Source organism: Falco punctatus, assembly GCF_963210335.1.
Source record: "Falco punctatus genome assembly, chromosome: 4".
Classification (NCBI taxonomy): Eukaryota; Metazoa; Chordata; class Aves; order Falconiformes; family Falconidae; genus Falco; species Falco punctatus.
Genome location: NC_137583.1, coordinates 87,547,079 through 87,572,056, shown reverse-complemented (window position 1 = coordinate 87,572,056; position 24,978 = coordinate 87,547,079). Strand labels below are relative to the sequence as shown.

The window sequence follows — 24,978 nt, the reverse complement described above, 5'->3', positions numbered from 1 at the left end:
GGCATATTTCAGAAACAACGGAAGAATAACTGGTTCACACAACAGTATCTTTGGCTGTTTTAACTATAAAGATCAAAAGTTCAATTTGAGACTTTATTTCAAGGGACAGTCTTAAGAAATACTGACCTTTTTCCCTACAGCACATCAGGCCATGCCAGCTTTACTCATGCGTTCTGGCCTGAGAAGAAAAATTCACAATCCTTCTAAACTCAGTACATCTGCCTGTAGAACTACATACACATATCGTAATTCTAACTCAGATTTCATAGAGTATTCCACATGAAACAAATACAATTTTACTACGCCACAGTAATGCTGATGTCATGCTGGTGCACACTAAGGTACTCCAACATTATTTTTTGTTTTAATTTGCAATGCCGTTTATCCCCAATTAGAACTCGGCGCTTCAGTGAGAAAGTCAAGTAAGCGTACTAACAGCAGATTACTTAGTTCATAGTTCATACTTCTAACAGATGACTTTTAAGACCTTCTTACTGCTAGTATGCCATGTGACTGCTGGACAGCTGGCAGCTTTTCAAATTGGTCTCATTTAAGGTGTTTCATACCAGAAAAGAACCCTAATTCTAGCAATATGTGAGCAATAATTATGGGGAGATGCCTGCCCATTTCCAGGCATTTCAGTAGCATGCAAGATTACAATACCCAAACTGAAAAAAATAATTAAGTTAACAAAACTGCCTTGTCGTGTTTAAGTAAAAAATGTTAAGAATCCCTTGTGTATAACAAAGTAAGATAAAACTGAAGGACAAATCTTTCTCAATTTTAAATTAACAGTTCTGAAAACTTGCACGACCTCTCTTGACCTCTCCAGCAGAGCATGCAGTCTAGAGATCAATTTGTCCCAGCGAACTGTCTTGTAGCTTCAGTTCATGTTTCCCCTTTCTGTTAAGTCATATCCCTTAATTTGTATCATTTTGCAAGCTTTGATCATATTTACTGTAGAGTCTAACACACATCCTTTACAGTTTCATCAGTTAAATCCCAGGAAATGTGTAGTAAAAACAAATGTCTTGTTCAGTTTGATTTCAGTGTACGCACATTATCTGTAAGGAGATGCCAAGCCAGCCCGAATAGCTTGTATACATCTCTAGTGTATTAATTTGAGCAGAGACTTAAGGCTGCACACTTTCTTGCTGAAAATTTTCCCTGCCTTATGCTAGCTTTATATGTGTTTTCAGCTTCAACACCAGTTTCAAGCAAAGTGAGTTGCTCTTTTGTGGATTTTTGAAACCTTGGAGATTGTTTGGGGTACTAATAAGTTCTTTCTACTTGCCACTAATCTCTAGTTCTTGAAATAGCAATGACCTTCAGAGAGCTTTTTACTGCCCTGTACCGAGAAAGGCTAGATCAGGCAGTCATTCAAGTTATGAATGACTAAAATTCCCTTATTCTGTTTTTATATATATATATTAGGGTGAAAGTAAAGAAAAGAAATTGGAAGGGAAGTAGCAAAAATCATGAATTCATCAACAGAAAAGTAAATATAGAACAGTGTGGGAACTGCTGGGCTATCTCAATGCACTAAAAGCAGGATTCATTTTACTGTGTTATTTCTAGGACTTACACACACACACACACTTTCTGGGGTGGGGGGTGGAGGTGGAGGGTAAATCATTGACTTTAATGCCAAGACTCAGACAGGAGGTGTTCTGTGGCAAAACTGTTTATTTTACTGCAAAAATCTTTACCGGACATCCAGGGAGGTGGGATGCTATTTATGGGCTCTGATAGGGGATATACATTTATTTTTGAGAGAGTAACAAAACCTTAAACAAATCTCATTTACCATAAGGTTGTACAACTCCACTGATTAGTTACACAAAAGAAACACAAAGATACTGCAGGGAGGGATGTATACCTGCATATCACATACTCAAAAAGCTCTTTTTTAAAAAAAAAAAAAAGAAAAAGAAAAGAAACTGAAAATGAAAAAACAACCAGCAATTCAGGAACAGTCAGGAAATGTGCTGAGAAAAATATACAAAGCAGCACTTGTCCAAGATGGAAGATGACCTATCTATTTCACATTCAGTAAGACTGACCCAATAACTAGGCTAGAAATAGTCAATGTTTATCCAGCTTGCTCTTAATTGCCCTTTCTGGAATCCCCCAAACCAGAGACTATTTAAGAATTTAAATCTCGCCCCTGCCGATCAGAAGTATTGTGTAGGGTTCATTACATTAAAATATTCTGAGAGAATTAAAGCTAATTAATGATCTACTTCCTTGGCCAGGAAGGTATTTCAGTAAATGTGTCAACACACAATTCCTTGTATAGGAACAACAAACCTGTAGGTCTAAAGCAGAATGACTATTTTGGTGTCTTGAAGTAAAAAAAAAAAAAAAAAAAATTAATTCTGAATTTATTTCTCCTCCATTTTGCCCATTAAGAAAGTTTCAAACTTTCACTGTACTTACTGATATACACGAAAGAGACAAACTTCAGATCAGATAAACATAAAAGTACATTACCACAGGGAAAAAGAGCTAACTGTTTCTGTAAAATACTCAGCAATTTAAGTAATTGATAACGAAACCCAAGAATTTGTATTACTTTACCGCTACAAAAATCTGTATCCAGAAAATACTCACAAAGCTTGTTAAATAACTTACCTTCTTCATGTACTCTGTGACTGGGTTCTGTTGCAAAAATTCAGTACTTTCTCGTGTATAAAATCTCTCTGTGTCAGCAAGAAACTGAGATTCAAAGGATTCTTTATAGACAGTTAGTGTAGGTCCTTTTGCAAATGCATCATCTTCATTCAGCCCCAGCTCCACTACAAAAAAAAGAGCAAGTAATGACAAAATTGTCTTTTATGAAGTGGTCACTTGCAAATGACCAGGTACCCTTCATAGTCTTTAACTTACATGAAATTAATCAATTGGGACAGTATCGGCACCGCTTTTTAAAAGTTTTTAAAAGTATATATTTACTTTGCATTTAAAAAATAAGCAGCATAAGACATTACTCACGTCAACTGCACTTTCTGATACTTCACTAAATGGGTGACAGGATTCAGAAAACTTCACTATTCCAAAGGCTAGTTTAAATTCCCCTTCTATCTTTTGCTCTTAAGAGTTCCAAAATACATGCAATTACCTTTTTATTAATGACACTGGCCATTAATCTGCATGGCAAAACTCTCAATTTCGTGCAAATAGGAAAAAACAATCCCCCTACACTTTGTCAACTCCTATGCTTCCCCCTTCCAGATTTAGCTCCTAAATAACTGATTTGTAAACAATGAACACTTGTCTATCAGTTGCACTTTCAAGCTTTACAAAGATGATATAATCAACTGTAATTGTGTCCAGTGTCTCTACAAATATGAAGTTAAACAATATATAACTATTTATTTTACCGTAAAAATCTTTACTGGACATCCAAGGAGGTGGAATGCTACCTCTGGGCTCTGATAGGGGATATATATTTATTTTTAAGAGAGTAATAAAACCTTAAGCAAATCTCATTTACCATAAGATTGTACAACTCCACTGATCAGCCTTGTATTGATAGTTTCACCATTTCTTTCCTTTTCAATCAACTTCAACACAGCATTTGTTACCTTAGGAAACAGGGATTAAAAGTCAAGCACAGAGAAAACAGTTGGTAGTTCAAGCACAGTATTTAATCAGAAATCTATTCTTATGTTCCAGCCAAGTCAAGCCCCTTGAGAACAAAACTTAAGGACACCTCAACATATAAAATTCCTACAGACATCACAGACTATGCTACACCTTGAAGTTCTACAACATAATTGCAGTCCGCTTACTGGTGAGCTGTAAAAAGGTATGAAAGTGCTTGGTTGTTTGGGATTTTTTTGTTTTGTTTTTGATTTTAAAATCAAAAAGCACCTTCTAAACCAAGTTTCTGTTTGTTTTATAACTGAAATACAAGAAAACTGTGCAGTAAGAACTGAACTAACTGCCTATACTTTACACAAACAAAGCTATCAGCTTATGCTGATAAATAATGTGTTGCAACTATTGTCCCTCTAAACTGAAATCTAGCTAGTATTTTCATAATATGATACAGTCTTTTCATCATGAAGTACTGGTAAGTAAGAGTTAAATCCACATACATAAATATAATTTTGTCTTGTGATGGAACGTCTTGTTTTTCATCATGTTGATTCACTAATTAAAAGTATTTGGTTGATGTGAATCTCCCAGGCGTCGGTGTAAATGTAACGAGTCACAGTAATGCTACAAGAGACCAAACCCCAGGCCTGTGACTACCTGTGCTCATCACCCAACCTGACTCTGAAACCTTCGGACCTGGCTGTTGGCCTGTACTGCGAACAGCTGAAGTTGTTACTTGTTTTAAGATGAGCCCCCTTAGCTTTTTTTTAAAAAAACAGAGCCAAGGGTCCTCTCAGCAAAGAGGTAACAGAGCAGTCTTGGTATCAAGGTTCAACCACACCCAGAGACGAAGTACTTATCTTTTCACATCACAAAGGAGAAGCCAAAGGCTCCCTTTTATTTTCTGGGTCCGTCCCTGCCCCCATCCTCCAAATTCTCCTTGGAACAGTTACTAACAATATAGAAAATCAACCTTATAAAATAACACTATAGTTTAACATATATATATACCTGCTTATTTAATGGCCTGAATAAGCAGTCTCTCCAGGTCACCAAGGCAAGCTAGAAGCAAAGGAAGGGAAATAAAAGACGGAATAAAGAAAAGATGTACATATATACACACACACACACACGCATGCAGGATAACCCCTTCAGGAAAGCTGATAAAAGTATACTAAAATAGCCAGATTCTTTTAAATTACTGTATTTTGGCACACACATTTCTCATGCAACAAAACTGTTTCACAATAAAATTACCATGTGCTTTATTGCTATCTCTACCCCTTCCTGACAGTGATCCACGGCCAGCTCTGAAAACTGACAAACTCTGCAACTTTGACAACATACAACCTTTTTAGTGATTTTCAGGCTGACACAATCCCTTAGGATTAGGCTAGTGAAGTTAAGCAGGAGGGAAGTAAGGATACCAACTGCTTTTCTACCATATGCAAAGTTATTTTAATGAAGCAGTAAAATAACACACCACAGCCAGGACAATGATCATCCTTTAAAAAAGAAGTGCTTTTAGTTATCTGAGATACAGATCTTCTGCTATGTTCTTCCCTTGTTTACATAATTTCACATTACAAAAAAATTATCAAGATCACATATCAATCTTCCAGAACGGTACCAAAATAACTTCTATTACAAACCAAATGTTGACTGAATCTTAGCAGCTTGGATGCTAAAAAATTTGTAGAGCTGTATTGAAGTCAACAGAAAAAAAATGCAATTTACTGCTCCATTCTGTATTTGAAATGACTGAATTCTAAGTGAAACAACAAGGCCACCCTGACGCACACAGATAACGGTATAAGCAGCAAATATTCAGAACCAGCCAACCCCTGACAATCTAATACCGGTAGTCCCAGTATGTACAAGGCAGACTGAACATCTCACAGGTTCAGACCCGTGGAATTTTTACAAATATACTGGGATGGGAGTGGGGAAAGAGGGTAGCTTTCCACTTTGCCCACTTCTTCAAAACTTCTATGAACTTCCTACAAGTTTCAAGGAGCAATCTGCAGGATGATAATGCAAATGTGACAGATGGAACGGATAAATCACTCACTTCAAAAAGCTACTTACTGAATAAATTTCATATATTCCTTTACGACCTTCATCGCACTCACGACGAACCCAATGTCGATTGAGGTAGGCACATATCCCATTCAATACTTTGCTTGAAAACCTATAATCTTCCCACTGTTGAGTGTAGAATTTCAGCACACTCTCATCCATCAAATCCTCACCATCCTGAAATAACAAGTTTGTCAGTACTGTTGGGTAATTTTAAGGTACCACCAAGATACGTAAGGTTGTACAAATAGTGTAATAAATCTATACTATGAATATATATATAGGAAACATAGGGCTAAGACATTTCCTTCTGCATTAATAAAGTCCAGGGCCAGTATGAGATTTAGAAATTAAGACACTGGTAAAAAAAGTGCATAGCACAGACAAAGCTCCAGAAGACATTCTGGTCCCTCCTGCGGGAGGGAGCAAGATGGCCCCACGTTAGAAACACCGACACTGATAAGCACGCTAGGTGAAACATACCAGTACAATAGTAAAGCATTCAAAATGACAAATCTTTCCAAACTGGAACACTACAGCCTGAATGGATGAGGGAATAAAAACAGGCGTGCATTCCAGGTAAGACCTCAGACACTTCTATGCAGCTTCAGAAATTAATTACACAATAGACTTGGAAAGACACCAAAAATTCTTTTATTATTGCTCAGAACTAAAATCCCAAAAGTTCCCAGCATGATTCCTTTCAAAAAATAACTAGGAGCCACTCTCCTACAAAACAGCCCAACATCAAGCTGTAGTAGTAGTTTATTAAATTAAATTAATGGCTGCCGCCATCAGGCATTTTCAACATTACCAGTGACCATTTTTTTTTCAGCATTACTAATATGCTGGCTAATGGGTTAGAAATTCCAGCTGTTCTTGTTCAAGATACAGAACAGCTTAAGATGGCATATAACATTACTGCTATAAAACACAGGACTGCCATTTTGCCTTGAAGAGGAAAAGCAGCTCACAGGTACACTTAGCACCTGACCGATGCCCAAGGTAAAGCCTACAACACATTTTAATGGCTAATAGAGACCAAAGCAAATTTTAGCGTCATTCAATTTACTTCCAGTGGCTGCATACACCTCTAGGTTTGCTGATACAAGCTCTTCTCAACCCACATTACTGCTACACATGCAGACTGATCCAATGTGCCATCTTACCTTAAGGAGATTTGTCAAGTAGTTCTTCAGAAATTCTTTTAGCCGTTTGTACAATTCCAAGCCAACAAACTGAGCACCTCCGGGTGTCTGGCCCTTTTTCGATTTAGAAGGAGGTACTCCAGCTCCCCGTGCTTGATTAGACTGGTGTACACTAGTACAGTAGTTATAAACATGACTGACGGGAAAGTTAAGGAATACGTATGTGCCAGCATGAGACGTTAAAAATACAATGAAAACCAATGTTAATTTCAATAAGCTCTTTTTATATGACTATAAATTACTTAAACATAATACATTACAAGATGCATTGGCCCACATAAAATCAAACCAAACCTCAGAAAATTAAGTAATTTTCAGCAGAATTATCTGCAACAGAAATGCATCTGACTGCTGAGTGCACTGCAAATACTGAGACCAACATTTACTTAACACAACGACCAAGAAAACAAAGCAATGGAACTTGCTATTAAAGTTTTTTTTCAAGGTTTAAATGTTATTTATTTGTTGTATTATACTGGCCTTCTACAAATACAGAAGCTTTCATTCAAACAGGAAGAAATTTCAACACTAGCCTCAAGCAACGTTCAGTAGTTGAAAACACAGAGGATAACATTTTTGCATTCTTTTGAAGACAATCCTTTATAAAGATTTGGCCATTTAACACTGGCAGATGGGACAAACCTAGAAAGCAGTAACGGCGAGAGACACACACACACACACTCAAACGCACACTGTAAGATGAGATTCACCAAAACCCAGTTTTCAGCTATAAGTACAAACCCAACATTTAAGCATGTCGTAGTAATGATTTTTCCTCTCATACTAATACAGCCTGGAAGACTTGCTGCAACTGTTAACATTTCAAGAAAACATTCTGTCTTCTGATCTAAAACATTCATATATATTCAGAATTCTTCCAAACTAATAAGTGGAAGTCACATTGCTCAAAACACTTCAAATAAGAAAGCATCCTGAAAGAAACTGCACTCCACAAACAAAGAAAAACTAGCTTGGCAGCACTCAAATTCAACTTGATGAGGACTCAGATTGACAACAAAAATTACCCTAATTACACAACAAATGATCAGCCAACAAGAGTGAAGCTTCTGAGCACTCACCTTTCTACTGATAGTAGAGGGCAAGCTTTTCAGTCACATCCCTTGTTAGAGAACATCACATTAAGCAATCCAGAAGGTCTAATTTGGTTTTAACTAATAGGCAAAGCTTTAACTACTAGACAGGCTTCCTCCACAGTATGCCATGTATTAGGAAATTAATATGTTGCTGAGATTTGCCTTTTATCTTTCCCTTCAGAAAGGCCAGCAGAATATAATGGAAGACATCAGCACAATTAAATACCAAGGGAATTATAAACCCCAAATGTATGATGCATTACAGTCATCATGAACAGACTTGCTTCCAGTATTTAAACATTACAGCTCAAGCAGAAAAATCTCTTAAAATATCCAGTTAACTCCCTTGCAATTACTTTAAAAAGATCTTCACAGACAAATCATATCCTTAAACCCAGTTTAAGGGCCAGAGCATCTTGCAAGCCACCAGGAACAAAACTCAGATCTTTGCATCAAACTGAAAGGAAAGCCTGCTTACGGTCTATACTCTTGTACTTCTTCAGAAAGTCACTGCGTTCAGTCCAAGAGTCATACTCGTTGCCTGAGATTAACCCTTTTTGAAAACATAGAGCACATGTTTATTTCTTACTTGTTACCTCATCCAGGTGCCAAATAACTAGATTTCCCATGGTACCAACCAATAACATAAAGCCTTCATTTGAGCTTAGCAACTGACCTTGTATCAGCCTCTTATCTCTATCAGCCACTTATTTCCTGGACATTAATGATTTCTTCCAGCTCCTAGTCAATTGTTTGTTCAACTTTCCTGGCACTGTTGCTACTTCTACCATCTATGCCTTGATTTCAGAATTCCCTGTTCAAGTGAGGAATGCCACACAGCATTAACACTTTTTCTCTAGATATGCAACTTACTTCCCTTTCACATACAAGAAAAGCAGGGTTTATGTCACTGTTTAACTTTACATTAGTTAATATAAGGTCCTCTGAATTGTGTATGGGAAGTCTCTCCACCACAATTCAAGGACTTTAGGGCTGATTCAGAAATACCCAGTTGACAGTCTTGCCTCCTTCCCCTAACTCCTATCCCAAGTGGCTTTAAGCAAGCCTAAAAATACAAGGACTGCCCAGATGATGGGTAACTCTTGCAGTTTTTGTGAATACTGCTTGATGAAAATATTCTTTCCGTTCTTCTCCAAGAATAATCACAACAGCCTTCAGAAAAATAGAAGACCAAGGTTAGAAGACACAAGCCTTTTTCTAACCCCATACATTTTACTATTAAACCCAGAATTCCTTGTAAAGTAAACACTGAAAGAAACAGAGACCTTTTGCCCCTGCCTGACAGCAGTCAGCTCAGAGCTGGAAGAAAAATATACCAGTAATACCCATATAACTGTTACTTTGGCTGGAGTCTTGCTAGCCAAAGTGTGTAAGACAGCATTTTTTAAAGGCTCTAGTTTAGTTGTTCTATGCAAAACAAGTTTGCCTGTGCAGAAGGCAGCTTGCAAGTGCAAATAACTCTTTGACATATTATACATGAAAGAATGCTCTCTCACACTTTGTTTACAATCTGTGTCCCCATCTGCTAAAGCCAACCACTGACAGAAAGACTGACATATTCAAAACAAAATCAGCCTCATGCTGCTTGCAACGAACTACATGACAGTCCATCTCAGAATCACAAGGGGAATGCTATGAAAAGAATTCTTGGTTGCAGAAAGCAAACAAATCCCCTCCACTGCTTTGTATGCTGGAAGTCATATACATATCCAAACAGCTATTAGGGAACGTTTCTGTGGGTGTTTGCACAATTGTGCATAGCAATTCGCATACTATAACAAGCAGCGAAGTTAATTCCTCAATAGAATAGTTTGCACTGCAGTGAAGCTGTGCTGCTCCCCAAGCTTCTGGCTGCTGAACTTCAGATTTAGCCCAGCGAACAGACAAACCATCTACAGGAGGCACAGATCAACATCAATCTCCTCTAACTTCTACACCTTCCTTACCATAAAGGAGAAATTACATTTATGTATTTAAATTAAAATTTGAGGTATAAAGGTTATATATTGATTCAGCATTGCGCTGTTTAAGATGAATAAAAAAAAAAAAATCTTTCTTGGAACTTTATTCTCTGAAACTCTTCAAAAAGGGATACAAGAAGCAGCCGAAGACTAATTGCTTTGACCACCTTTGTCTTCAACATAATTTACACTATGTGACAACCTTGACTCAGTTTCTACAGTGCAAAGGGAAAAAAACAGTAATTCCCATGTTGCCACACCATAATGAATCCATGGCCTTGGAGGAGATCCTGACACACAACTGGTTTTCCAGTATAATGGGAGTTCATGCAGGCAACTGGTGATGTGACTAGAGAAGTGACAGCCACCACAACTAAGTGTTGTCACTGTTCCCAGGTCCTTTGCTGAGGATATCTGAATTTCTGTGTCCACAAGGCAGAAGTGAAACAGGCTTTCAGCAGTGCTGCATATACTTTTTCAGCAAGTACGCCCTCAAAATACAAGCTTGAGCACACCAGTCACCTCTAATCTACTCTCCACCCCAGAAAAGTACCAAAATACTCCATACAGCATTTTTTTTCCCCTCCAAAAGCAACTGCAAACAGAAATTAAGCGAGACAAGTATCAGTTCTGCAATTCAACACACACCAGGAAAACACTCAGATTTTACACTGACGGGTACAAATTACTCAGTTTCACATGAGTCTCCTGATCTTAAATTTTTTAATAAAGAAAACAGTTCTGCTGAGGTATTAACTGATTCCCCTTTCAGCAGCACAGCTAGGTGCCCACAGTTTTTCCATTTTGCTACAAAAAATTAACATACTGCACCAAGTCTGTACGAGGAACAGGTATGTAAAATTAAAAGGAACTGAAAGAGAAGCAGAATTTAATACAATGTAGCACAAAACCATAGGGCAGAGAGAAATGACAACAAAGCTTTTGAGAAGCAGGAAGCACACCAAAACAGCTGAACAACTCCCTGACCAGATCTTCTCTCTCATTACTTCTAGTCTCTTTATAATAAAGATCCGTTTTAGGCATAAATTTGCTATTGCAGATCTTACTCAGTAATTAACTCTCTCAAGTGCTCTGTCACTTCAACAGCTGGCCTACAGGAACAAAGTGAGATTAGTTCCACTTTTGTCAAAAATCTGTATTTCCTAGATTACACCAAAGGCATGCAAGAACAACATATAGAAATTTACTGAAAATACTGACAGGAAAACTGCTAGGAAGGATCATGGAAGTTTTGTATTCTTGTAAAACCACTTCTAATACAAACAATACAGCCTTACCATATTTACTAAAGAACAGCTTTACTTATTTTCTTCAAAATTATTAAAAACACTTCAACTCCTGTTGAAATTCAGAAGATTAGGCTGTGCAAACCTCACAAAACCTCAGGCATGCCGCTATAGAAGTGGACATGCCTATGTGACTTTAACATTTCATAAGCTAAACAGATGAAGGAATTTTGCACAAGTTTTTGAAATTATAAGGTTGCCAAAAAGAAGTAACAAGTGGTTTAAACACCCACTTCAGCTTTGCTAGGAGCAGCAGTAAAACAAAAACCCCCGAACCCTTCACTCCTTTCAGGGAGGTAACAGCAAGAGCCTATTTTAAGTCTATTCAGTTTGTCATCCAGTAAGGAAGGGTTACCTCGACAAAGCAGTTCAGAGAAAACGAAAAACCCAAAATTAAGACCTTGTCCCCAGCCCCACACATGCTCCATTTGTCTTTCAATACACTTTATCCTAAGATCAATTACACATGTAAGTCTTTAGATTAGATATAATTGCACGGTTAACCCATCACCATTTTAGTGGGGGAAGGACTGAGGCAGAGACTGAAGGAGCTATTGCAGCAGCAGCCACACAGCTGCTATGAAAATCCAGCCATAACTGAGCTCAGACACGTTTCTACAAGTCTGAGATGGGAGAAACTTCCAGCAAAAGCTATCTGAAGACTAACAGGTAACTTCTTGTTTTCCTCTTCCTAGCATAAACTCCAAAGAACCACAGAGAAGCACTGAGTTACAAGGAAAAAAACAAATTTTCAAAGCCAAACACATATACACAGCATACAGTCTTTATGCTGGGAAGTATAAGAACTACTATAACTAAGGTTGCTTTAAAGTTTAAATTTCTTTGCATTGACAGAGGTTGGTTTTGTATAGAATACTCTTGGTTACTATAAAAAGCAAGTAGAACAGCAAGCAATCACTGTGGCAAAGAACATTAAAAAAGGAACCAATCATACTAATATAAACATTCTGCACTTCTTTCAAACAGAAGCAATGATTTTTATAAATATACACAAAACCATACAATTATATCTACCTTTCCACACAAGGAAAAGTGTATTACGTACCCTTCGAAGACGTAAACAAATACATTTACTTCTACCTTTGCACTCCACACAAACACTACATGGCACATGGGAAACACTATGAAATATATTGAATATAAGCAGGATTAATACTAGCAGACAGCAGAGGCTACTTTCATGTGTTCAGAGCAACCTTAAACAACTGGACTTAAAAGTGAAAGATGGCTTAGAGTGACAGAACCTCAAGAGAAAGTGGAACAGTTTCTGAGGTTTAAAAAATGCATGCCCTAACACCCCATTATCTTTTCTGTACAGGAAAAGCATAATAATATGTTCGGGGGCTGTGTGTGTAAAAAGACCAAAAAGCCAAAAAAAACATACCATGCTGCCTAGTAACAACAGATTCATGGGATTGGAAAACAGAAGATTCTCAGAGTTTTAATATACATCTGCTAAGCTAAAATCCTACTAAAAAACGGGAATTCCAGTGAAAGCCACTAGGACAAGGACTGCAGTAGAAGCAACTTTTACAACTACAGAAGACCGTGGCAAATGGATGCCAAGAGAAAGGCTTCATGGTTTCCCTTGAGTAACATATACTACTGGTGCTGAATCTACCCACGGGCAGAAAAATGTTCAATGTATTTATACATTCTATTTTATGAACAGAAAAACTATCCCGAGTCATCTGGTATTTTTAAATGTAAGCATACTACTCTTAATTATTTAATGTTTAACACAGTCTTTCCTTTACCACTTGCTAATATCTGAGGAAAAAAAATCCCAGATTATAAAACTGATTACAGTAAACTTTTGTGATTTATACTTACTTATATTTATCAATGGATAATCAGTAATTATCACTTCATTAAAATAAGTTAACAAAATTTAATCACAATAAGAAAATTCAGAAACAAAGAAAAGATTTTTCATAAAACAATAAAATGTGACAGAACAACCTAACCTTACTTTAAAATACTTTAAACAATTGAAAATAATTACTGTGGCTAATAAGGGAACAATAATATAAGAAACATTTGCAGAATCCAATTTACAGGTGTAAGATGAAGAAATTTTAAGTCATAGCAAATTTGGTCATTTGACTTCAAAGTTTCACATAATAGCTATAGAATAGCTAATGCCAAACACAACTACTGAAATGTACTCTAGGAACTGTTGACATTTATGTACACAACATAGAAAGATTTCGAAAGCCAATCTGGATGTTGCAGATGCACTTTTTAGTAAAACCACCACAACTTCCATAGTACTGTATACTCTTCTTTTTATCAATTAAAAGATCTTCATGTAGATAAAAACCTTATTTGTTATAAATTCATGGTACTTGGAACCTTTAAACAGTCTTATTTTTCCCAATTTAATTTTCATTAAATATCAGAACTGTACAAAAAGGTTCCTCTGTTCAGTATGAGCACAAGTGAACTACGCTGTCTAAAAAAATTCCTTAAGAAAGCTTCTCATATTATGTTTTGTAAATCAAGACAGTGAAAGCCTGAGATTATGCTGTAAAAAAGTAATTTTGACATTTCAAATAAAAAAGTACACACGTATGAAATAAAAGTCCACCACTAAGCCTTCCACTGACCCATCATATCTGGAAACTGAGAAGTTGATGTGTGCTTGGAGGAAGAGTAACAATTTCAGAAATTCAGCTTTTTGTGTAAGGCACTATTATGCTAGTTTAATATAGCGCAGGGAAGTTTAACTGTAGTCTAGTAGCTGATCTGAGAACCTGCTTAAGATACAGAAAACAAGAGTAACAAAATCCTTTAATTCTTTCCACTGCAGAGTTTAAATCCAAATATATGTAAATCCCAATTCATCCTCTCACACCATGAGGCCTGAGGAAAATAAACTGCAGACTCACCATACAATTAGTCTGAAAACCAGGCATCACCTTCCGCCAAAATCAGAAAACCCGCACAAGATGCACAAATATTTTATCATTGCCAAATGGAGTTTAAGTAGAGGTGGCCGTAAAGACAAGTGACTTACAGCAATATGAATACGTTGAGTAAAAATAATTCTAGTAAAGGAAGTTATAGATCTTCCACCAACAATTCAAAACAGAAGCCCACAACTTCAGTTTAATGGAAGCACAGTTCTCTCAGATGGATTAACTAGCAGTTTCCTTCAAGCAGACTAAATGCCACATAAAGATATTTTGCATACATTGATACTACAATTTCATTAGTCCTTGACTAATTGCAACCAATGGGGTTCCTTTTTTGTTGCTGCAGAACAGTGGCTTGAACTTTTTTCCCTTTGCATAAAGTAGAAAGAATTACTTCTGAGTGAACCCCCGCTCAGATGCAATGTACCCAAACTTGCTGTGGTCCTCCCGAGTTCCAGGAGTGACTCCTGGGTGACTTTATCACTGCTGTAACACTGACTTTTACAACCTAGTCCTGTGGCTAACAGTCTCCAAACTAAGTGCTATCAAAGGAAAAACAGAGTAAAAAGGCCTTTGCCTCACAATATTAGTAATGCTGTTAGGTCTGCTGTTCCTAAAAATCTAGTTAATCTTACCATTTCTCTTTTCTGCATGAGGTCAATTCTTGGCATGTAATTCTATGCTAACTTGCAACACAGCCTGTCACAAGATGTTAGTTACTATTGCAGGAGCTACTAAGCTCTCTCCAGTACTATAAATTACTTAATATCTGGGTAATGGACAGAAAAGCATCCAGATTTCATTTTCAATAATCTCACACATGGGAAAAACAAAAAAAAACAAAAAAACAACAAACCACACAACAACAACAAAACAGTGTCACCGTCCACAGCAAACAACTAAAGGAATTCTGTTTCTACATGGAAGTTGTAAATTCTCAATAGGAAGCACAAAGAACATACCTCAGAAAGCAATTAAAGTACATTAGTACAGTGATCTTCATAATCATGCAAGGAGTGGTAAGTAAAAATAACAACTTCCATAAAGACTGCTTTTTTTGGTTAGGTGCTTTGGCATATCTGGCAGGCAAAAGGAATCACAAAAGTATATGCAGTACTGAAAAACACCTGGTGATCATCTGATCTGACAGAAAAATATACCCTGCAATCAGAAGCACAATTGAATCTAAAATAGAAAAAGCAGGGATAAGAACCTTGATAACCACCTTTAAGAAACAAGATTTCTTGGTTCATATCTTCAGTATTCCAAGATCTACAAAGCCCCCGGTATAATCAACCTCCTCCTTCTCCTGCTGGAATGAAGGAAAATAAATAAATAAATAAATCACTTAAGTACAAGCTCTGGCCTGTACTCAGAGACTGCATCTAGTGTCTCACAAAGACAGACACTAAACAAAGAAAATGAGTGGAGGCAGGATGGAGATCCAAACTGTCTGAATTGCATAACTCCTCCAATTCTTTCCCAGACTCACTTGAAAAATGCACAACAAAAACCTCCACATCTCCAATCGACTTTGACTGAGATACAGAACTAAAAGCAGGTTTGCTTCTATGCATGTTCTCCTCCTCTTACAAATTACAGGGATGAAATGGAATCCATTTTAGGAGCAACACCCTGACAAAAACAAAAAAGGATGGGGCAGGTGTGGGGGTGTGTGTGACAGGACATGGGACAAAAGAGGATGAGGAAATGCCTAAACTGTCCACTGTGCAAGATTCCCAAACGGCTATCACTTCCAGCATCCTTGTAAGTAGGGCTGATCTTCAGGCCACTTACAGCTGCAGCTGAAACTCATTTGCATGTTTGGCTTTCCAAGCCAAGCTGTTTGATAGGCAGAGCTTCCAGAAATAAAAGTCCATCCATTTACTAGTTATTGTATGCAAAGACTGAGCAAAGGTGTTACAGATACTGAAAGGGGAATAATCTTTTAAGCCTAACTGCTGAATGTGTGCACTTGGTATAGGATGCAAAGTGCGCTGTTTTCTTCATAGTAGATTAAAAACTCTTAGCCTAACCAGTGCCAAATATTCTGAGTTATCAGACTATTAAATTAATCCACAAATAAAAGTCACCCACCAAAACTATCCACTAAATCAATTCACTTGTAAAAGTAACAAAAACCATCCTTAGTTTCAGATCAAACAACTCCGTGAAGCAGCAACAAGAAGGAAATGAGCAGTTAATAGACAATATATCCCTTTTACAGCTTCATTCCAAGAATATTTGAGAACATCAGGAAAAGAAAAAAAGTGTTTTAACATTACCATTACAAGTAGTACTTAGTCCTCAGCTGCCCTGCTTGACAGACCTCACAAACCTGAATATTTTAAAGGCACTCAAGGAAAAAGTCTCCCAAAGGTTCTACTACATGTTAGATTTCTAGCAGACATTCAACATTTGCAGACTAACTGTTTCATTTAGTCAAGAACAATGCTGAACCTAGTGCTGCAAGAAATCAGTCATTTTAAGAAAAGTTAGGACCCTCAACCAAATGTTATTTCATTTTCCCATCACTATTAAAGAAGTATCCCAGAAACACTCAGCAGACTGCCCGGGGTTTTTCCCAGCCCCGCCAGAAGCATGGATTCTGCAGGCACAGATAAGGTTACACATTGACTGAGATTACATGTACAGAAAACAATCTTTTCCATCTCCTTAGAAAGTACAGAGAGCTACAGAATTAACTGCTTTATAGCCTTCAAGCTCCTCTTTCTGTTATAAAAGCTCTGCCCTTTCAAAAACATTAACACAGACTAAAATTTGATACGCAATTCCAAATCAGTGCCAACAACAGCTTTAGACGTTAACTTATGTATCAGAACAAAATAACTCTAAAATTTGATAAAGAAAACCAGCAGAACTACTTAGTCAGATAGGAAATGTATTCAGTCATCATTTCTTCTACCGTATGTCTACACACTTTGCTGTACCACCATCTTCTTAAGCAGTGCTTACTCTACTGAGCAATACAAGGTTACAAGAGTGAACACAGAACAACAGATGCAAAACAGAGGTGGTTCCTCACCAAATCCATTTACGTGCAACTTTACAGGTGGAACATAATAGAAGGATTTCTCACTTTCCAAACAAACTCTTGAAGTCAAACACTGAAGCTATAATACAGCAAGAGGCACATTCCTCCTTCAAATTAGTTATAAAAGATCCTTACACACTACCTGATAAAAACAAGCTTCCTACAATCTTCCAAACAGTACTTCAGTACACACATACAAGGATGAACACAACTCCCTTTCAGCATCTTATAACAGCTCCCAGAATGGGGAGATGCTGGATGCTGGGAAATTTCAATAGCTCTCTGATGCAAGCTAGGAATTCAAGAGAAATCCACTGGGTGCATTCTCACTCCAGCTGGAAAATTATAAAAACAACTCAAGAGTCAAGTCCTACTCTGAGGTTGACAAGAGAAAAATTTTCCAGATAACTGGCCATTATGACCAAATAAGACCTGCAGCATAATGCCAGACTAATATATGAAGGAAAAAGAACTTCTGTTTTCTTTTGGTGTACTGTGGACTCAAAATTAGACCTATTAATGAAATCACTTTAAACATCTGCTCTGTCAAAGATAACAGTAATCAAACCTGAAATTCAGAAGTAGCCATAATTATGAAGACAATTTTCCAGACAACAGAATGTTCCTGCTTATTCGCCAGGAAGATTAAATAGAAAAGGCTAATCTTCAAAATAAAAATATATTCTTAAAAGCCACTAAGACAAATTTGCACTTATGAAGCCATTTTGAATTTAGAAAAGTAAAAAGCTATCTCTAATCTAACAGTGGAAGTAATAACTGGCTTAGGCATTAGGATACGTGTAGAGTTCCATGTATCTGGATTTTGCCATACTTTGTCTGGTATAAACCTGTTGAATTCCAGCTCTTAGGTCATCCCATATCTGGTCAAGACCAATCTGTTTAAGTCCATGTGGGTTCTGACTCCTATTTGATGACATTTTGTATTTCCTGTAAAGTCTTCCAGTGCAGCAGCCTGAGATCTGCTTATTCCTCCATCAGAATCACAAGTCAAGTAACATTCTAAACTCAGTTGCAGCAACTCAGTGAGATATTCTTTATATACAAAGAGTGATGTTTCCCAGGAGGACAATCTGCAAAAGGAAAAGAAAACATGCACATTACATGACAGTCCAAACTCATTTACATTGGAGAAAAAGACACAAAATTAATTATTTCACTGAAACATCTTCATTTACACAGATAAGAAATCCATGATGAGATCTGAAATACCAGAACCAAGGAAAATAATTTTGCAATTCAGCAATCAACTACAAAATGTGACTGTCAGTGCCCAGATCAGTCCAAAGCCTGTAGGTACTTAGGCCTGTGCTGCTGACAACAAAACCCTAACGCCAATAAGAAAACCTAACAGTAAAAATCTTTCCAAACAGCAGACACCTTGTGCAAAAAGCCTCCCTACACAACAGTAAAACTCCAGTATTTCCAAACAACTCAGGGTTCTGTGGTAACTCGTTGTTTAACATGCATCCTGATAGATATCCAAGATTAATAAGATACTAAACCCAACCATTTTTCTTCAATTATCAATAATTCTTCCAGACTTGAGATTCTATTACAGGTAACCTGAAAATCCAAGATATTTTGGAAGCAGAGAATTCTTCTGTCTGGTAAATGCATGCTTACATAAATTTTTTTTGCTAAGTAAATGAACACTACTTCCTTCAATGTCATCCTACCAGCAAGAAAATATGCAGCCAATAATGGTGGGAAGAACGAACAGCTAATAGAGTGCACAAAATAAAGACTGCATGAATTGTGAATAAAAGAATAAGATACTAAGAAAATGCAGAACTCCCATGAGTGCTTAAGCGTGTCTTTGTGTGACAAACACAAGGTTTGGGAGGTAGTGAAAGGATAGTTATCAATTCATCAGCCTCGTGAAATGACAGGGTAGGAAAACAGTCACCTGGAAAGGATTACTGAGAATATCAAGCAGCCAAGAGCCTTTTTTAAACAAGTCCTTAAAAATATTTTTCAATTTTAATGTGTCTCATCCACCATAACAACAAAATTAGACAACACCCAAAAACGACAAAGGTAACACGATTTAAAAAACTAACCCACAAGTAACAGTTGTAGCGAGTCAGGATCAACTTACTCTTACTGCAGCCTTTCTATATATAAAGGGGGCTTACAAGAAAGATGGAGAAACACTTTTTTACCAGCAACTGTAGTGACAGGACAAGGGTCAATGGTTTTAAATTGAAAGAGGGTAGATTTAGATTAGATATAAGAAAGTATTTTATACAATGACGGTGGTGAGGCACTGGCACAGGTTGCCCAGAAAAGCTGTGGATGCCCCATCCCTGGGAGGGTTCAAGGTCAGGTTGATGGGGCTTGGAGCAGCCTGGGTTGGTGGAAGGTGTCTGTGCCTGCGGCAGGGGGGTGGAACTAGCTGATCTTGAAAGGTCCTTTCCAACCCCAACCATCCTGTGATTCTGTACCCTACAGCCCATTCACTGAAATACTCAAAACACAGTGAAACATGATGACGGTTTTGCTATGCTTCTGTAGACAAGAATACAGCTTTATGCTAAACCTGTAATGGAGCCTGCCGGCCAAGACATGTATGAACCCTTCCATAATTTCAAGGGTAGTATAGGCTGAGACCTGATAAATCCTATTATTTGGTTTTGACCTTTCAGGAGCCGAAAATAAAGATATTCCTTCAGGATCTACAGTATGTGATAGGTGCTTTGTCACAGCCACTTCTAGTCTATTGTATATTCTACTCCAGTTTCACAGATTAAGTATTCTGTTATACCCTCCCTGATATCTGCCCAATTATTTGTAGGACTTCCCTTCTGCGTTTTCTCCCTGACCCTAAAAAGACCATATAAGATTGAGACAGTTCTTCAGGATTCTTAGTCAATGACTGCCTTACTGCAGTAACACCTAAGTTACCACTCTTCATAGTCCTTTACTATACATCACCCATAAGGACTTAAATCTCACGCTCTTAAGTAAAATCACTGAGAACTATTTTCATTATGTCAATCTGAGCAACAAGTACTGTCTCATTTCAATCAAACATAAACTGCTTCTGTAGCTAATTTTTCTTTTTACATGAGCAATGATTACATAAAAGATTAGGTGGAAAACCAAGAATTCAATTAATATATATCTTATAAAACATACACTTAAAATCCAACCTTGCCATTCTGTTTCTAAAATTACAGCAAACTGGTTGTTAAAGACACGTCGGAATAGTGCTGCATCATGCTTTAGTGTAATACAGATCATACCTTGTTTGTATTGAACTTCTTTAATTTCTGGAAATCGAACCTGCTGCAGTACTAATAACGACAGACTTTCACAACCAAGCAATGAAAGACAGAAAGAACAAAGGTCCACAAGTGGCCACTTGCCTCTACTGCAGGAAATGCTCTGTGCACGTTACACACCCACAGTCTTGGACTATGACCCGAAGTCAGCATCGCAATACAAAGCAAGAAAATTCAATGTCTACCATCCAGGAGAGAAGAAACTTTTCAGTTCCTGAAACTGGGTACTACTTGAACTCTCCACAGAAGCAAGAGAAGACACGGTTACAAATCTACTTATGACTACAGTATGTGTAAAAAGTAACTGACCATTATTGTCTTACTAATCTGCAAAAAGCAAGCAGCCAAGAATGAGAGTGCATTATAGTAAAAATACTTCGGCATACCAAGGCAAAATCCTTCACTGCTGTCTAAAAGTTCACAACAAAAAGCTAACCCCTTGCTAGCTAGCAGAAATTGTAACAGGTAAAACAGCTCGTAACTGAGCCCAGGTCCCTCCCCAGGCAGCCTGCAGAGAGAAGCTACAGCCGGGGCTCTTAGACATCTCTGCGGGTGCCTGTCAGAGGCAGCCACCCTTCCATTGCAAGCCTGCCTGTCACTCAGCAGATGTGGATCTTCCCCCTCTATGACAATGGAAATAAACTTTCTTCCCCAACTAAGCATCTCCTAGTTTTTATGTACCCTGGTGCATCTACAAATCCTATCTTTTCCCAGAATCTTTTAAACTCAAGGTATTCACACTGTACTAATTTTCCCTCCCCTCCCCCGAAAGTAACCCTTGGTATTTAAATCAAGATGTAGCCATTAAAAAACAAAACAAAACATTAAAAACAATGTCATGAGAAAGAAGTTAACTTTGATTATTATTTTCTCATGTAGTCCACTACATAGACATACTCTTTATAAGCAATAAATTCACTGCATTTGACATCACCTTGCTATCCCTCGGCTGGCTTCCAATTTGAATTCTGCAATTAAAGACACAAATACACAATGACAGCATCACATCACTAACTTCCTAGACTCAAATAATTTACTGCTTCCAGTCACTAACTAGTTAACACAGTTGGGGAAATAAAGCAATAGAGGAACAATGCTACAAACTACTATGTTTTTTGCAGATTTAGTCATGTGCAGAAAAACAGAAAGGTAATTATTAATATAATATCTTAATAGGAGTAAAGTTTCACTACATAAGAATACTTTAACTACTATAGCATATTTATGAAGCAACCATTTATACTTGGTGGCTAAACTAAGCTATGGTCTTACAGGTACAGAAAAAGGAGGGGTAAAACAAGGCTTTGTTACTCAGTACAGTTGTTACTATACACAAACACAGTAAAAATGTGATCTAAAATATGAAGTCTATTTCATGTGAAAAATCTAAGTCTAGTTTTCAAAGATATTTATGGGATTCATGCACAGAAAACCTCTCCTAAGCAAAAGGTCAAATCTGGCCCACAGTGCGGACAATTATCTCTTTACCCAACATCCCATTTGCTAAACCTACAAAGAGGGAGAAAAGAGAGGTTAGAAGTCTATGACTTCTCAGTGCCCAGGCTGTCAGCAACTGCCAAGAGCAAGGCGCCCCCCCACCCAAGAACCATGAATTGCTACAGGTGAATTAAAACATTCACATTCTCATAACCTTGTATCAGTGAGATCTCTCACTTTCCTGTGGGCTGTACTGTTGGCAGGACTACACGCACATCAGGCTTGAACCATACTTGTCACCATACTTTCTTGCCCAAACAGCTCAAACTCGCTGGTGACCTGCTTTGTGGACAGGATCACTTGCCTGACTTGCAACATCCACTCTGTAGCTCCAGACCAGAGAACCCAGACTTCATCATATCTTCAGGACCAGCTATTATTACATGGAAAAAAAAACCCCATCCCTGTAGTTTCCAGCTGATAGATACACAATTTGAAGCTGAAGTATGACAGTGCTCAGCGCCACCCCGTCTTTCAACCCTGCATTCAACTGTAATTAAAACACTGTCAAACAAAACTGTAATTTCTGCCCATGCTAATTGTCAAAAGGAGGTAATATTTCTGCCAAAACTTCAGAACAGCCTTGAAGGACAGCAGGAAACATTAAACCCTCCTTTTCATTACTGGGGGACACAAAGCATGGCACACCTCATATGCAAGGAAACACATCACATTTTGTTTGACCGATCGTCGAGTAACAAACAGTATTTTTTTGTAGATATCCCACCTGAGTAAAATTATGTGTATGCCAAATGAGGCCTACAGGGAAATCTGAAAGCTAACCCTACTTTTATCCAAAAATCCTAATAAAAAGAACTAGATGTACAGCATCTCAAGCCATCTTCTGGAATGACTACCTCATTTTTACTTCCTAATACAACATAACTTTCAGCTTCATGGCTCCAAGACTTATGCATCACCTGTTGTCCTCCCACAACCATTTATTTTAGATAGCTAGCTTCAGTAATTACAGATAGAATTTGAAGCTGTCAGCTCCTAAGCCTAGTAAAAACTTAGAGGTCCAGAGCAATGTTTTCTAGCTAACACGAGAGCCCGGATAGCATTTTTTTAATGACATAGTAGAGGCACAGGACCTAGACTTAGTCATTTCCAAGTATTTAATCCCTTGTCTAATTTCAAACATGAGGAGAACATTCTTGTCACGCCTAATAGCATGAGCTGGGTGACCAGATTTAATCATACTAAAACCAAACACATTAGGGAAGAGAAGTAAGTTTCACTAATAAGCTATGGTGGAATGAATGCCATTAAAAGTAAGCTTAAAGACCTTCAGTGTTATGAGGTTTCCAAAGTTTACAAGTGTGTATTAAAAGTCAGAATCTCACCTCTGCCTCAGATCCATTTTCTAAAACTGAATGCAATTTTCCCAGCAACAAAAATACAGTACAAGTTCATTTGGACACTGGCTGTCGTTTAACGACTTTTGTAAAAAGTGGTGCAGTGACCATGTTCACCTGAATGGCTACAATACCCCTCTGATAAATGTTTAATCTTTGGCTTCAAAACACAAGAAAAAGGAGTAAGTTTAATATAGCCACACACTTAATGCAACATGAAACTCCTCTTGCCTCTTTCCTCCTCATTTTTCCAGCTTGATTCCTCTAACTTTATCCTGCTCTCCTGTTGCTGTATTTCAGCAAGTCCGATCCAGAAATTCAACAGATGCTCTTGTATTCAGCAAAACAGCAACACTCAATAAGGTTCCCAACCAGTTTTATTCCCTCAAAGTCTCTGCTACTGCCACACTGTGCCAAGGCAACTATTAAGGTTTTTCACCAAAGATACACAGTACCGACTGAACCAACACCCCACAACACAAGCACACTAAAGTATTTTTGAAAAACTGTAACAGAAGCACACTGAACACTGCCTTTGTTCTAACACAAGCTGTTTGTGTATTCTTAAACTATTCTAAAAACAACTTAAGATATTGGATGCTGGTGTATACCCTAGCTCACATAAATTTCAAAATTGCTATAGTTGAAGTGACCCTAAAGTATTACGGTATCAAAATTTTTGACAAGTTTTTGCCTTACAGTAAGCATCCAAAGGCACCTCTGATTGTTTTCAGTGTTAGGCTTGATACAAAACATATCAAAAAATAAACCAAACCCCTCTCATAATCAAAGTGGTCAATTTATTATTTATATATCCTCTTTTACCAAACACGGACACTTTCACAGATAGGACACTGCAAATGATTCATCCTACAAACCAGTCATAAGATTCTTCTTGAAGTCATGCAAACACACACTTTGAAAAGGTGGGTATATGCAAAGTTACAGAGCTGAGAACAATATAGCTCCCTCCACTTCTAGTTAGCCTGTAAGATACAATCTACATGATTAATCAGATAAAAGCACTTGGGCAGGGTGGGGTGACATTTAAAATTTCTCTTTGCTTTCACCTTTTACTTCTTTGCATTTACAATCTATGAGCTATTTCTTGGAAATTTTTTCCCAGGTTAAAAATAATCTCTTGAATCCTAGAGAATGCAGCCTCCATTCTAGCACACATTTATGTCTGATGGAGTGGAAAGAGACAAGACAAATAATTCTGTTTTGTCCCTCTAATCACCTGTACTCACAATTTATGATTTCAAAGTCACTTTTTATATCCATGTACCTGCAAATGTAATTATTTTGTGTTTACTTGACTTCAGTTGAGGTGAGCATTATGAGCTCAAAACTATAGTGTAACATGGTCCTGCATGCCACATTTTACAGCACTAACATTTCTGTCCAGAAGTATTTTAGGTCACTAAATATACAGACTGTAAACTAGGGAGACAGTTTATGCACGTAAAGTGACCCAATCCTTAAAGCATGACAAGGAGCATGCGTAATGACTTTAGCACTTTACATGCTACAAATGTGTAATTAACCAAC

At 37.5% G+C, this 24,978-nt stretch overlaps 1 protein-coding gene across 1 annotated transcript in view; it reads right to left on the bottom strand.

The window, feature by feature from the left end:
- Window positions 1-24,978, bottom strand: part of CUL1 (cullin 1) — a 53,899-nt gene that overhangs the window by 19,588 nt on the left and 9,333 nt on the right. Inside the window, exons 2-7 of the mRNA XM_080386082.1 lie at window positions 18,066-18,358; window positions 6,852-7,026; window positions 5,692-5,859; window positions 4,615-4,665; window positions 3,497-3,587; window positions 2,635-2,798 (exon numbers count right to left, since the gene is read on the bottom strand). Of these exons, the coding sequence (XP_080242208.1) occupies window positions 2,635-2,798; window positions 3,497-3,587; window positions 4,615-4,665; window positions 5,692-5,859; window positions 6,852-7,026; window positions 18,066-18,205 (789 nt within the window). The 5' untranslated portion in view covers window positions 18,206-18,358. The remainder of the gene's footprint in view (window positions 1-2,634; window positions 2,799-3,496; window positions 3,588-4,614; window positions 4,666-5,691; window positions 5,860-6,851; window positions 7,027-18,065; window positions 18,359-24,978) is intronic.